Source organism: Trypanosoma cruzi, genomic scaffold (assembly GCF_000209065.1).
Source record: "Trypanosoma cruzi strain CL Brener 1047053516469 genomic scaffold, whole genome shotgun sequence".
NCBI lineage: Eukaryota > Euglenozoa > Kinetoplastea > Trypanosomatida > Trypanosomatidae > Trypanosoma > Trypanosoma cruzi.
In genome coordinates this window covers 14,378-26,194 of record NW_001849544.1, presented here as the reverse complement: position 1 = coordinate 26,194, position 11,817 = coordinate 14,378, and the positions used below count along the sequence as shown (strand labels likewise).

Sequence of the window (11,817 nt, the reverse complement as noted above, 5' to 3'; positions counted from 1 at the left end):
CTGTGTGTGTACGTGAAAAAATGTTCACGTATACAAAAAGCAGTTCTTTGGAATCAAAAATAAAAAAATTGGGCCAAATAAATAATTTTAAGACCAATATAAAAATAAAGAAGAAATAGAAAAGAAAATGCAACAAAACAGAAAAAAGAGAAAAACAACCAAAATGGCATTTCAAAGATTCTACCACACTCTCCATAAATAAAACGGTGGCCGCTCACAACTTTTTTTTTTCTTGTTGTTGTCTTTTGTATTCCCTCTGAGAAAAAGTCAAATCGACCTTTTTGCTTTTCTGCTGCTTCTATTGACTTTCTCTCTTTTGGCCATTTACATCAGAGAAACTGGGTACTCTCTCCTGCATATATACACACATATATGTATGTATGCATCTGGGCAGACCTGTCACTGCCAATTTTCTCATTTCCCCTTCCATCTCTTCTTCCTTCCGTCTCCCCTTCTATATGACACTCCAGTAGACAGTCACTACCGCGTAAATGTGTGCGGAGAGGTCATGTGCATGATTAACCCAGCCGTCAGCTTGGTTATAGTAGCAACTGGAACACACATGAATTCCAGCTCCACATTTCCGCATAATCATGCAGTGTACCACATACTTGTACGGACGGCGCATTCCCAGCAGCTTCTCCATGATGCCATCGCAAATGAGCTGGATCCATCCTTGAGCTTTAATATGGTCGTAGCGCTGAGCATCATCCTCACCGCCCTCATCATCAAAGTAGGGACTAAGAACCTGCAATATGATGTTCTTCACATCATTCGGCGGGATGCCGCTGATTTCCATAGCGTTATCGTGATCCGACGCCTTCTCCGCCTCCTCTGGATCAGCGCTGTCCGGGTCGTCATGCAGCCCCACACCAGGGTGCGTCACAGGCGTCAAGGTGACACTCACTTTTTTTGGTTCAGCAGGCTTTGCTTCTTCAGCACTGATTTCAGGCCGTGTCTCCGCCTTCTCTTTGCTCTGCGTGGGAATTGGGGGATCCACTGCGACATCTTGCGCTGACGTCGTATCCGACGGAGTTTCTGCAGACATGAAGGGTCTCCCTTAAGAAGTGCACAAAGGAAGCGCAACGGGAGGACATTTCACATTCATCAGAAAAGGGAAAGTAGGCAACCAAGCAAAAATAAATAAATAAATAAACAGACACAGAGATGATAACGCAAAGGGAAGAAACACACAGTAAAAAAAAAGAAAAAAAAAACAGAAAAAAAAATCAAAACGCCGTTGGTTTCACACAAGACTACGCAGTCGTGTCATCTCCCTCGCCTCCAGCCCCAACACAGAAGCACAGTAGTCCGCGCGACGCAAAACCGATTGCAGGAATTCCCGGAGCCTCGCAGAACTACCACGCAATGAGACTATGCCAACGTCGCCTCCCCCAGCGACGCGAATAATCCGCCAACGATGCAGATCAGCGATGGCAACACGAAAGGCTGCGCGGTCAAGAGCAGCGGCTGCTTGGGTCCCCATCGAAGAGGAAACGTCCTCCAGCAGGTCAACAACAGTCCGCGCCACTCCCGCCTCGTGCCGCAAGTACACGTACACCAAGACAAGAAAAGTTTCGCGGGAACAATACCCCAGGTCCACAAGTCGGCAATCCGATAGCAGGTCGTCAAATAAAGGCTGAGGGCCACGAAAAGACAAAGATGACGCCGATGCCGCCGTCACCGCAGTCGCCCCAGTTCCATTCCGAAAAGGTTTCTTGGAAGTAGTCGATAGCCATAACGCCCGCACCGCTTCTGGAGCAGTAGTAAAGGCTCCCCGCAAACTCTTGCTTCCCCCACTCTTCTTCAAGCGACCCGTCAACCACAGGATGATGTTTCTACGACTTGTCTCATGAAGGAAGGCAAGATTGCCAGAACAAACATCGCCAAAGGCGGAAGTGACAGACGCCATAACCCGTCCTGCTGTAGCGCCCAAACTCCTTAGGTGCCCAGAGGCTTGTGTAATCCGTCCCGCAAAACAACTGTCGTTCACTGATTCGTCTTGAAACTTGAAGGCACTGTCTAGTTCCGCTCTGGCCGCCGTCAGCATCTCCAGCATTGTTTCCACCAAAAGTTGCGCTTCAGCATTTGATGAGGCGGTGAATGTACCCAACGTCTCACTACCCTGCTGTTTCCATCCTTCCTGTGCGGCGCTAACGACATCAAGGCGCCACCCCGTGTGAGGAAAAAGCAAAGTTTCCACCCTACTCCTCAAGGAAGTCTCAGAAGAAAGAGTTTTTTTCTTTTTACTTTCCCTTTTCTTTGCCGCCGCACGACTTTCAAGTAAGCTTTGCAGGGATTCCTTCACCTCCACGAGGCACGCCCTAGTCACGCGGTCAGCAGTCCACGGAAGCAATGGGATGCAACGCGTTTCACACGTGAGTCGGCTCGAGAGGCGCTTCTCCAGTTGACGAATATCGGGTGTGGACGAAGTCATGACAAGTGACATTCCACCTCCTCGGCCATCACTTTCATGCATAAGTCCAGACAGCACATACAAAAGTTGGTCACACCAAATACCAAATCGTTCTACCCGACGAATGCAAACAACAAGATTCGTGCCATAGCTTTTCATCAAAAGAAGAGATCGCTGCAACGCTGGCAATGCACTAGAAACACCTCCTGTGGCACATGCCATGGTTGACGTAACCAAAAGCAGACTTTCATCGCCGTCGATGCTTTCATCTTCACTACCGGAGTCAATGGGCGATGGCGAGCGAAAACGCTTTCTCGTGGCCTTTTTATCATTCTCTTTCCCGGATTTGTTTTGCCGGTTCGCCGTGGTTCTCCTTCGTGTCGTCGTGTTGGCATCGTCATTGTCGCTCTCCCGCTCCCCAGACGCGGCGACGTCCCGCTGCAACAATTTGGGAAATCCAAAGAGTAACCCAAAATCAAATGTCCCAGTACGCAAAGACCAATCAGCCGCTCGTAATCGCGACGATTGTGGGCTCTTTAAAAACGCAAGAATTTGATTCGCAATGGAGGAAAGGCCATCCTCGTCGCCGTTCAGAGTATCACCGTCAAGATAAAGAACAAGTGTCCCATCACGCTGCCTACATTCCTTTGCCACGAGTCGAAGGATGCGATGCTCACCACAACCACGTGGTCCCCAGAGAGCATGACAGGAACGATGTCCAAGTGTACATGAAGCCGTAATGGCACTAAGAACAGAACGGTAGGCCTCTTCATGCATACTGAACTCATCACGCTTTCCAATATCCTCCGCACGTTCGCCTCCCGTCTCTAGGCGTGTTGGGGAGCGTCCTCGCCTCGCCAGGGTAAGAAACGATTTACCTGTGTGTGCTGTGAGTTGAGCCAATACGCGGCAGCAGTGTAAGGAAAGCCGATACTGGATATCCGCAAGAAAACACTTAATTTCATCTTCCTCAGAGGGCTGGAAGCCCAAAGATGTCTTCATTACGAAAACCACAGAAACTTCTTTCCCCTACACAACCAATGTTCTGCGGTGACACAATAGACAAGGATAAAAGCAAACAACAGCAATAAAAATAAAAAGAGAACCGCCTGGGCTGCTGGCCCAATCCTAAACTTGCCTCTATAAACAAAATAGGACGGAAAAAAGAACAGCAATAGAGAGCCAGTGGCCTCGCCACGTCCTCGATATATTCTCCAATTATACACATTCGGAAGGCCACTGCCGTGACACGTTGCGGTCTATTCAAATTGGAGACATTTATTCCTTAGGAAATGGCAGACATCGGGGATCTCCGGCCAGAATAAACCGTCGCGAGGTGGGAATCAAAAAAGGCTGAGTGAAATGGCCAAAAAAAAAAAAAAAATTAGCAGCAGAAAGATCGCCAACAAGAAGTAATAACCATTCCGGTGAGAATCTCCGCCCTCTGAAATCACCCCGCCGGGAAATAGTGCTCGCGGTGCGGGGTGTTAGACAAAGGCGTCACGTGGAGTGCGAGAAACAGGCGGGGAACATGTGAGACACTGTGGGCGTGCACACGGGCGTACGGGAGGGGGAAAGAAGACAAAAAAAAAGGGGTGTGTGGAAATGGGTCGCTCAACATTTGTACACATTCAGGAGTCCTCATCAATGTGTCGGTCCGCCTGTCGTTAGACAAGTTTTTCATCATTGCGGCCAGCAATGCAGTCCGTCGTGCGTGGAGTAGAAGCAGGTGATGTCAGCAACGCATACGGATTGTCATCTTTTCTTGTCAGCGCACAGTGCTCTGATTATGGGATCCGTCTCTGAATATGTCATCATGCCGGCAATAAGATTCACACGCCGGTGAAGGCGACTCTCGGAAAATCACCACCCACAGTGCGCCACGAAGTAGGCAAGGCACCGTGGCTACGGATCTCCTCCCGCGCACGGCAGCCGCAAGCCACGCAGCGTTGCGTCAGCAGAACGCAGTATTGACCGCGTCTGTCGTTCTTGCTCAGCACCAAGCAAAGCTCAGTCGCGCACTACAACTTTTGTCTTCATTCGCAAACGCACTCGCTGGCCACGGCTGTCCCAAAACAGGAGGAAGCAGAAGAGGAGTGGGCAGACGCCTCGGTGTGGATCTCCGCCCCATATATCACTCCGCAGTGCAGGGAGCGCCGCAAAGAGGGAAAAAGAGGAAACAGCCGGCTCGGCACGCAGGTGTCGCACTCCTCTTTCTCCAACTCTCGCTCCGCATGATTGACGCACAGGCGGAGACGCACCACCAGGCGCTGGTAAGTGGGAGCCTACACGACACTTCCCGTACCGCATCCAGCGCAATTCAAGGCAAAGTGACAAGAAAAGCAAAAATGTGGCCATGCAACGCTAAGCTCCCTTGTGGATGGTCGAAGGGCATATCTTCCTCATCGCCGTCACCAATTCTTCTTCCAATGCGCTTTCTCGCGCAGGGGGCGCCACAAGCTCATGACGCGTGCTCGAGATCCCACGCACAAAAAGGTTGTGAATGGAAAGACAGAGAAGAAGAGAAGATACAGACGGGTTACTCGCATTCAAAAAATTCAGTCAGAAGCATAAAGTTGCTTGCTCAATCATGATTGATATTCAGTGCGCACTACAACTGTTCCTTCATCACAAAGCAGCAACGACAGTAATAACCATTCCGGTGAGAATCTCCGCCCTCTGAAATCACCCCGCCGGGAAATAGTGCTCGCGGTGCGGGGTGTTAGACAAAGGCGTCACGTGGAGTGCGAGAAACAGGCGGGGAACATGTGGGACACTGTGGGCGTGCACACGGGCGTACGGGAGGGGGAAAGAAGACAAAAAAAAAGGGGTGTGTGGAAATGGGTCGCTCAACATTTGTACACATTCAGGAGTCCTCATCAATGTGTCGGTCCGCCTGTCGTTAGACAAGTTTTTCATCATTGCGGCCAGCAATGCAGTCCGTCGTGCGTGGAGTAGAAGCAGGTGATGTCAGCAACGCATACGGATTGTCATCTTTTCTTGTCAGCGCACAGTGCTCTGATTATGGGATCCGTCTCTGAATATGTCATCATGCCGGCAATAAGATTCACACGCCGGTGAAGGCGACTCTCGGAAAATCACCACCCACAGTGCGCCACGAAGTAGGCAAGGCACCGTGGCTACGGATCTCCTCCCGCGCACGGCAGCCGCAAGCCACGCAGCGTTGCGTCAGCAGAACGCAGTATTGACCGCGTCTGTCGTTCTTGCTCAGCACCAAGCAAAGCTCAGTCGCGCACTACAACTTTTGTCTTCATTCGCAAACGCACTCGCTGGCCACGGCTGTCCCAAAACAGGAGGAAGCAGAAGAGGAGTGGGCAGACGCCTCGGTGTGGATCTCCGCCCCATATATCACTCCGCAGTGCACGGGGCAGCACGGTGCGAAGCGGTTGGAGGGGCGTCCTGCAACGGCAGCTCAAAGAAAAGCACAAAGATAGAAAAAAAGAAAACAGCCGGCTCGACACGCAGGTGTTGCACGGAAAGAGACGCATTTTCATTTATTGTGTATGCTTCCAATTACTTTGGTCTTTCTTATAAATTCAAGAAGAAAAAAGAAAAAAGAACGAATGATTATACTATTTTCCTTTGGTCGTTTTCAGTGTATTCTCCCATTTATTAGTTGTACAATTGCCGTATATTATATGAATATGTTTTTATACACAACACCTCTAAAACATGTGTGTCCCTGTGGGTCATGTATGTAGTCTGTATAAGTGGTTGCAAATAAAAGCAAATGTTGTAAAAGAAATAATATGATTGTCCCACACTTTTTTTAAAAAAATAAATAATAGTTTGCGCTTGGTGTTTTTTTTTTTTTTTTTTTTTTTGCGTCACTGACTAATTATCTCCGTGTCAAACGCATTTACAGCCGGAATGGTGTACGCAAATGACGCCCAGACTATGCCAAGATCCCAGACAACAGCCATTTCTTCGTCGCTGTTTTTGGATTCTGTGAAAAAAGACTCGTTTGTTGGTAGAGACAAAAAATCCCGCCGTTTATTTTCTTCTCTCGCGGCAATGATTTGTTTCGCGAGCGCAGTCGTCAAGTGTGGGACTTCTTGGGGATTTGTGCACGCCTCATCCAGACGGTGTCCTGCTTTGTATACGTGGCGATCCACTTTCGGACAGTCGTCATCGGCGTTATGATAGTCGTCGGTGTCACTGTTCGGGTCTCTTGTGATTTCCCTGCGGCGAGTTGTTGCTTGCGGCTGCTCATGAACTGGAGAGTGTCTCTCAAGTTCGTCGCGGTCATTCAGAGTCATTGTTACCGTCTCACCAGAAGCCAATTCTTTCATTGAATCGCTGTGTTTCAATGCGGGGTCTAAAGGTGGAGACGTCGGCGCAAATTCCACGGTGCAGGCGCAATGGTGAATGAAGGATGTGATGAAGGCAGCCGCAGAGAGCGGAGAGGGAACGGAAGCAAAAAAATTTATGACACGTTCCCGTTCCTTCGACTGTTTTTTGTTTGTGGCGTCTGGGCTTCGCTGCTGTTGCTGCTGCCGCGACCAGTCCCGCATGAGTCGCACAGCCTCGTTGATGTCGATAAAAATCAGCGCTTTCGAGGAATTCATGCACGAGTCGTCATCGCAGCGAGGCAATTCTTCATCATTCGAAAAACTTTGTTGGAAGTTCAGGACACCGCGGCGCCGCGGGTACATGTCCCACGTCGATGTCTCCTGCAGCACAAACACAACTTCATCGCGAAGCAAACCGGATCCCTCTAAAGCAGCCAACACATCGTCTTTACTGCCAAATTCTGGCGAGGAGAAAATGCCCCGCAGCGTCGCATAAGAGAGCGGGCACCTTTGCAATACGGCTTCACGTGACATCAAGAACCATCGCGGCGCCTCGTGGAGAAAAAATCCACAGCCATCGTAAGACACGGAGAGCTGAACCACCTCTCCACCGCGGCGAATGCGCAGTCGACGCTCGGGTAGCTCGGCCACCGCAAACCAGCATGTGCTCCGTGGCGGAAAACAAGTTCGATCATCCTCGCCAGTGTCCATAAGGCGTGGGGTCGCCACGGGAGTGCCTGTCGCGGAAAAGGGATCACCGGTGGATGCCCAGTAGTCGGCAGAAGCAGGCAACGATCGCAATGAAAAGAAAATTTTGTTGTCGTTCGCAAGATAATGACATACCGCCTCCGCGTTAATTAAAGCCACTTGAGTTTCCAGAATGAAATGATGAATGTCTTGCAGACGCAGCACCGAAGGGTTACCAAAAGGATCCACGTGTGGCGTTACCCACGCACTCCAGTAGCCCGCCGACTCCACCGGAAATGGAACACACTTTGACTGCTCTGCTGCCAGTGTAGCATCCTCAAAGTACCATCCGTGCTTCCGCCACCGAAGTTGCAAGTGATGTGACGGTAGCGATTGTTGGGTTTCCACTTCGGGATGGAATGCAACTCCAACTGGATTGGTATCAAAACCAGCAAAAGAAGCGGACACGCGCGCTTGCTTGCATAGAAGGCAAAACTCATTTTCGGTGCGTCGTAGCTCTTCCTGCAGACGACGCGTCCTCAAGCAATCTGTAAGATTCACGCGTGACTCACACCGAAAAATTCGGATATTAGCAGTCGGTGTCTGAGTGGGCGCAACAGCAGTGACGCTGTTTCTCGCGGTTTTTATCTTGCCGCCTTGCGAGTTCCCATCGACGGAAGCAGAAAAGGGTACTGCTTCAATGTCGTTCTCCGCATGGAGTGCAAATGGCAGGCAGCACGGCACAAACAACGGTGATTTGTATCCATGTCTCTGTGTAAATTCCAGCAACGCGTCCTTGGCCTCGCCAGGGCAGGCATAACACGGACGGCGCACAAGTGGAACAAACACCGGGTTGGCCATCAGTCTTCGTTCATGGCTGTCAGCACCACCGTGCACATGGGGCACGGCATGCGTGGCGGCGATGTCGGTCTTTCCCCGTACCACCAGAGAGTTGCGGGGAAGCAGAATCTGCGGAAAAGAAGGGTAGGCGCGACGCAACGCCTCACCCAAACTACGAGACGATATGGACGACATCCACAGTGTCTCCTGCGCCTCCTTTTCCTTCGCCGTCCTCTGGAGGAGGCATCCACGTGGAGCAAAAGAAAAAAAAAGAAAAGAAAAAAAAATTGCGGAAGCGGTGCAGCATCCACCACCCGCGACAGTTGGAGGGGGAAAGAAAAAAAAAAGAGGGAAGAGGGATCCTAAAAGGCAAAAAAACAAACAAAAAATGCCCCAGGGCGTAAATATTCACCGCTCCACTAAAAAACCTCCAAAAAAAATTTTTTTGTGCTAACGAAGACAAAACAAAACAAAAAAAAAAACCAAACCAAAATTTCCCCTCCTCCCCTGCCGTCCCCACACGTGACGCGCAGTTCCGTCACAGCCACACGAACGCATGCCACCGAAACTTCGGCCCAGACAGGGAGTCACACACACAACCCAAAAAAAAAAAAAAAGGTGTATCTTCTTCATTCAGCACTTGCTTGACTCACGTGACATCTACTCGCCGCTGTCCTCTGCAACACGGGTCGTGTCGGATTTTTTTTTTCTCTTCGCTTGTGTGTTTAGCTGCCACACTTGTGATGCGTCCACACACACACACCACACACGTACGCACACAAAAAGCAAAAAAAAAAAAAAAGAATTCACAATTCAAAGAGAAGACGAAAGGGACACAATCCGTCCTACCGAGGCGGAAAGAAAAAAAAAGGGCAGGAGAGAGCGGGGAATGGGCTGCGCGAGAAAGAGAAAACAAAATGCGATAAAACCTCAATCACACGACGCTGGAGCGTTTTTTATCGCCAGCTCGGGGGAGGGGAAAAGAACGCATCTGAACGCTCCCCCTTTCCCCGGTGGCCTCACGGCGTCTTTCTTCATTCGTCTCGCCCCCCACCCGCCCACCCCCAAATCCTCGCGTCGGACTTCTCCGCGAAAAAATTTCTTCACACGACGGTGGCGTAAGAAAAGTGCAAGTTTTGTGCGCGCATGCGAACAAAACAACCCACAATAAATGCATGCACATATAACGTTTTACAAACTGGCCCAACAGGCAAAGAAAGGCAACGTCATGATGTGGAAGGGGAAAATAATACCCGTCAAAAGACACTGAAACCAAACGAAAAAAAAAAAAAAAAAAAAAGAAATGTCCGTGCATTGTGTGTAGGCAGACAATGTCGACAACACACACGTCCATGTTGCTTAGTAAAGGCTGAAAACAAAACAAAAAAAAACAGAAACAAAAAAAGAATGGCGGAAACAATATATATTTATTTAGGTACGTAGGTATGATGCTCCCGTGCGGACAGCGAGAAGTAAAAAACTATATATATATTATTCTTCTTTTTTCTCTCGCCTCTCATCAATTTCTCTACGCTCCCCCTTTTTTCACCCACAACAAAAACAACACTCCCACCCCCTGTCCGCAGACCTCTCTCTCTCTCTCTCTTTCTCTGCACCACACATATAATTAATTGCACGGCAATTGGCGCACACAGAAGAGAGGGGCGCACAAACTCGCTGTCACCAAATATATATAATAAATAAAAAAATAATAATAATAATAAAACGCCATAATGCCCCGTTTACCAATGTCCTATTTGCCCGCAATAACTCTCAACCGCCATCACGTGTTGTCACCAACTCTTTGCTTCCTTCCAGTATGTTTGTTAGTATCCTTCACAAACATCAGACAAAAGCCAATCGTGAAAATTCCCCCTTCCAAAGAGATTAAAACAAGGGAATATAAGGTTTGAGTGTGTGTATATATATGTATATATAGTTTTTTTTCTTTTTTGGCAAAAACATAAGAACTAATACAAATGTGAGAAAACAAGGCGTTAGTAAAATAAGCATCAGAATAAAATAAAGGAACTTGCACGGTGCAGGTTTTCAATGCTCACAAAAAGGCTCCAGTGTACATATTTTGTAATTGTGAGGGTTTCAACAGCATAAACTCCATCGATCCAACTGCCTCTGAAGGGCGCAGATGGAAAACACCCAACTGGTGTCTCTCATCCCCTCTTTTTTGACCTTTTTTTTTGTTTTTCTTTTTTTCCCCTTTCTTCTCTCGGCCGGTAATGGTGAAGGGTTTTCATCCCGTTTTTCTCAGCTTCTCATGTTGTATTTCCTCTGAACCCCCCCCCCCCCCCTCTCCCTTCTTTTTAACATTTCTGTCCACACATGCACGCACATATTTCTACAGAGAGGAAGTTTAGATATCTAAAGAAATACATGAGCACACACAAATGCACATACGAAAAAACAGGAAAAAAAAAAAAAAAAAAAAAAAAAAGAAGAAAACTATACCCCATGCATCCACGTATGTAGGCAGACCTATTCACCTACACATATCCGGTGTGTCTTCGCCTCTCTCTCTCTCTCTGTGTGTGTGTGTGTGCCCCGATTTGTTCTTTTGTTGGAGCAGCCAAATGAAACATCAACCGGGGTGTCGAGTTTGCTGAGCCACCCGCCACCGCAACGAAACAAACAAAAGAAGACGGCATGTCCCGATGGGGAGAAGTAAAAAAAAAGAAAAAAAAAAAAAAAGGCAACAGAAAAGACACGCGTATTTTGTTGTTGTTTTCCCTCTCGAATATATAAAAAAAAAAATCCCTACAAGTATAAAATTGCGGGAATAAAACGTCAAACCACCCGCAATTTCGTCCCCGTCCCCACCAAAAAACAAACACAAAACAGAGGCATAAAATAAAATGAAATAAAAGAGCCAAACAATCGTTTTCCCGTCAATTAGACATTTTTTTCTTTTTTCTCTTCTCGTCTCATTGCGCCTGCGTGTAGATGTGACGGGAGGGGGAGGAGGAGTTGTGGCAACAGGCCCAAGTGCGGCAACATCCAAATTTTATTTTATTTTTATTTTTTATTTGTTGTTGCGTGTGTCTTCTCTCCCCTTTTCTTCTTCTTTTTTCTGCCTTTTTCTCTTCGGTCCACCGCCCCTCCCACACACACACAAAAAAAAAAAAAAAAAGTAGCGTGACAAGTGCACAGACAGACAGAAATACACACAAAAAACAAAAAAAAAAAAAAAAAAAAGAACGTTTTGTGTATTCGCTACATCGCAATCGCATGAAAAACAACAACAAACAAACAAAGAAAGAAAGAAAAAAAGAAAACAATAATTCATTTCATTTTTTTTTTTATTTTTTTTTGCTTTTAATACTCAAATTTCCGTTTTCTTGTGCGTGCTCCGAAGCAGCGCATCTTTTTTTTTTCTTCTTTCATTTCTCTCTTTATTTCATGTTGATAACTCGCAAATATATTCATTCACGCATTGATACATAACCCGAAAAGGAAAAAAAAAAAAAAAAGGGTTTTTTTTTTTTCCGTTTTTATGCACATACGCTCACAGTACGCCTAATAAATATAAATATAAATATATACGAC

At 47.6% G+C, this 11,817-nt stretch overlaps 3 protein-coding genes and 10 non-coding genes across 13 annotated transcripts, besides 22 other annotated features; all 13 read right to left on the bottom strand.

The window, feature by feature from the left end:
• Nucleotides 1-3,850: part of a sequence feature (heterozygous, Esmeraldo-like haplotype) that runs on past the window's edge.
• Nucleotides 455-1,048, bottom strand: Tc00.1047053506357.29 (dynein light chain, putative; the record flags this gene model as incomplete). The annotated part of the gene is made up of 1 exon (XM_814185.1): nucleotides 455-1,048. One exon carries the CDS (start codon nucleotides 1,046-1,048, stop codon nucleotides 455-457), a length of 594 nt encoding a protein of 197 aa, XP_819278.1.
• Nucleotides 1,136-1,156: a sequence feature (AT_rich).
• Nucleotides 1,198-1,229: a microsatellite.
• On the bottom strand, nucleotides 1,247-3,418 carry Tc00.1047053506357.20 (hypothetical protein, conserved; the record flags this gene model as incomplete). Its single annotated transcript, XM_814169.1, has 1 exon — nucleotides 1,247-3,418. One exon carries the CDS (start codon nucleotides 3,416-3,418, stop codon nucleotides 1,247-1,249), a length of 2,172 nt encoding a protein of 723 aa, XP_819262.1.
• Nucleotides 3,691-3,803: a mobile genetic element.
• Tc00.1047053506357.21 lies at nucleotides 3,851-3,922 on the bottom strand. The gene has a single exon (XR_008255349.1). It is a non-coding gene; the product is annotated as an H/ACA snoRNA, TC10C4H2 (small nucleolar RNA).
• Nucleotides 3,851-4,576: a sequence feature (areas merged during assembly that could not be assigned to a particular haplotype. This can correspond to areas where the two haplotypes were merged or to regions with more than two copies in the genome that were merged during assembly.).
• Nucleotides 4,029-4,104, bottom strand: Tc00.1047053506357.19. The gene has a single exon (XR_008255348.1). It is a non-coding gene; the product is annotated as a C/D small nucleolar RNA (snoRNA), TB10C4C3 (small nucleolar RNA).
• Nucleotides 4,270-4,335, bottom strand: Tc00.1047053506357.18. Its single transcript, XR_008255347.1, has one exon. It is a non-coding gene; the product is annotated as an H/ACA snoRNA, TC10C4H4 (small nucleolar RNA).
• Tc00.1047053506357.17 lies at nucleotides 4,368-4,459 on the bottom strand. Its single transcript, XR_008255346.1, has one exon. It is a non-coding gene; the product is annotated as a C/D small nucleolar RNA (snoRNA), TB10C4C4 (small nucleolar RNA).
• Nucleotides 4,577-5,220: a sequence feature (haploid, Esmeraldo-like haplotype).
• Tc00.1047053506357.16 lies at nucleotides 4,836-4,917 on the bottom strand. The gene has a single exon (XR_008255345.1). It is a non-coding gene; the product is annotated as an H/ACA snoRNA, TC10C4H1 (small nucleolar RNA).
• On the bottom strand, nucleotides 4,971-5,048 carry Tc00.1047053506357.15. The gene has a single exon (XR_008255344.1). It is a non-coding gene; the product is annotated as a C/D small nucleolar RNA (snoRNA), TB10C4C2 (small nucleolar RNA).
• Nucleotides 5,086-5,157, bottom strand: Tc00.1047053506357.14. The gene has a single exon (XR_008255343.1). It is a non-coding gene; the product is annotated as an H/ACA snoRNA, TC10C4H2 (small nucleolar RNA).
• Nucleotides 5,221-11,817: a sequence feature (heterozygous, Esmeraldo-like haplotype).
• On the bottom strand, nucleotides 5,264-5,339 carry Tc00.1047053506357.13. Its single transcript, XR_008255342.1, has one exon. It is a non-coding gene; the product is annotated as a C/D small nucleolar RNA (snoRNA), TB10C4C3 (small nucleolar RNA).
• On the bottom strand, nucleotides 5,505-5,570 carry Tc00.1047053506357.12. Its single transcript, XR_008255341.1, has one exon. It is a non-coding gene; the product is annotated as an H/ACA snoRNA, TC10C4H4 (small nucleolar RNA).
• Nucleotides 5,603-5,694, bottom strand: Tc00.1047053506357.11. The gene has a single exon (XR_008255340.1). It is a non-coding gene; the product is annotated as a C/D small nucleolar RNA (snoRNA), TB10C4C4 (small nucleolar RNA).
• Nucleotides 6,202-6,224: a sequence feature (AT_rich).
• Nucleotides 6,239-6,261: a microsatellite.
• On the bottom strand, nucleotides 6,265-8,451 carry Tc00.1047053506357.10 (hypothetical protein, conserved; the record flags this gene model as incomplete). Its single annotated transcript, XM_814168.1, has 1 exon — nucleotides 6,265-8,451. The coding sequence occupies one exon, from the start codon at nucleotides 8,449-8,451 to the stop codon at nucleotides 6,265-6,267; it is 2,187 nt and encodes a 728-aa protein (XP_819261.1).
• Nucleotides 8,515-8,543: a microsatellite.
• Nucleotides 9,536-9,560: a microsatellite.
• Nucleotides 9,629-9,658: a microsatellite.
• Nucleotides 9,845-9,868: a microsatellite.
• Nucleotides 9,942-9,982: a sequence feature (AT_rich).
• Nucleotides 10,424-10,484: a sequence feature (A-rich).
• Nucleotides 10,673-10,716: a microsatellite.
• Nucleotides 10,938-10,962: a microsatellite.
• Nucleotides 11,274-11,357: a sequence feature (A-rich).
• Nucleotides 11,440-11,469: a microsatellite.
• Nucleotides 11,515-11,545: a microsatellite.
• Nucleotides 11,561-11,582: a sequence feature (AT_rich).
• Nucleotides 11,789-11,813: a sequence feature (AT_rich).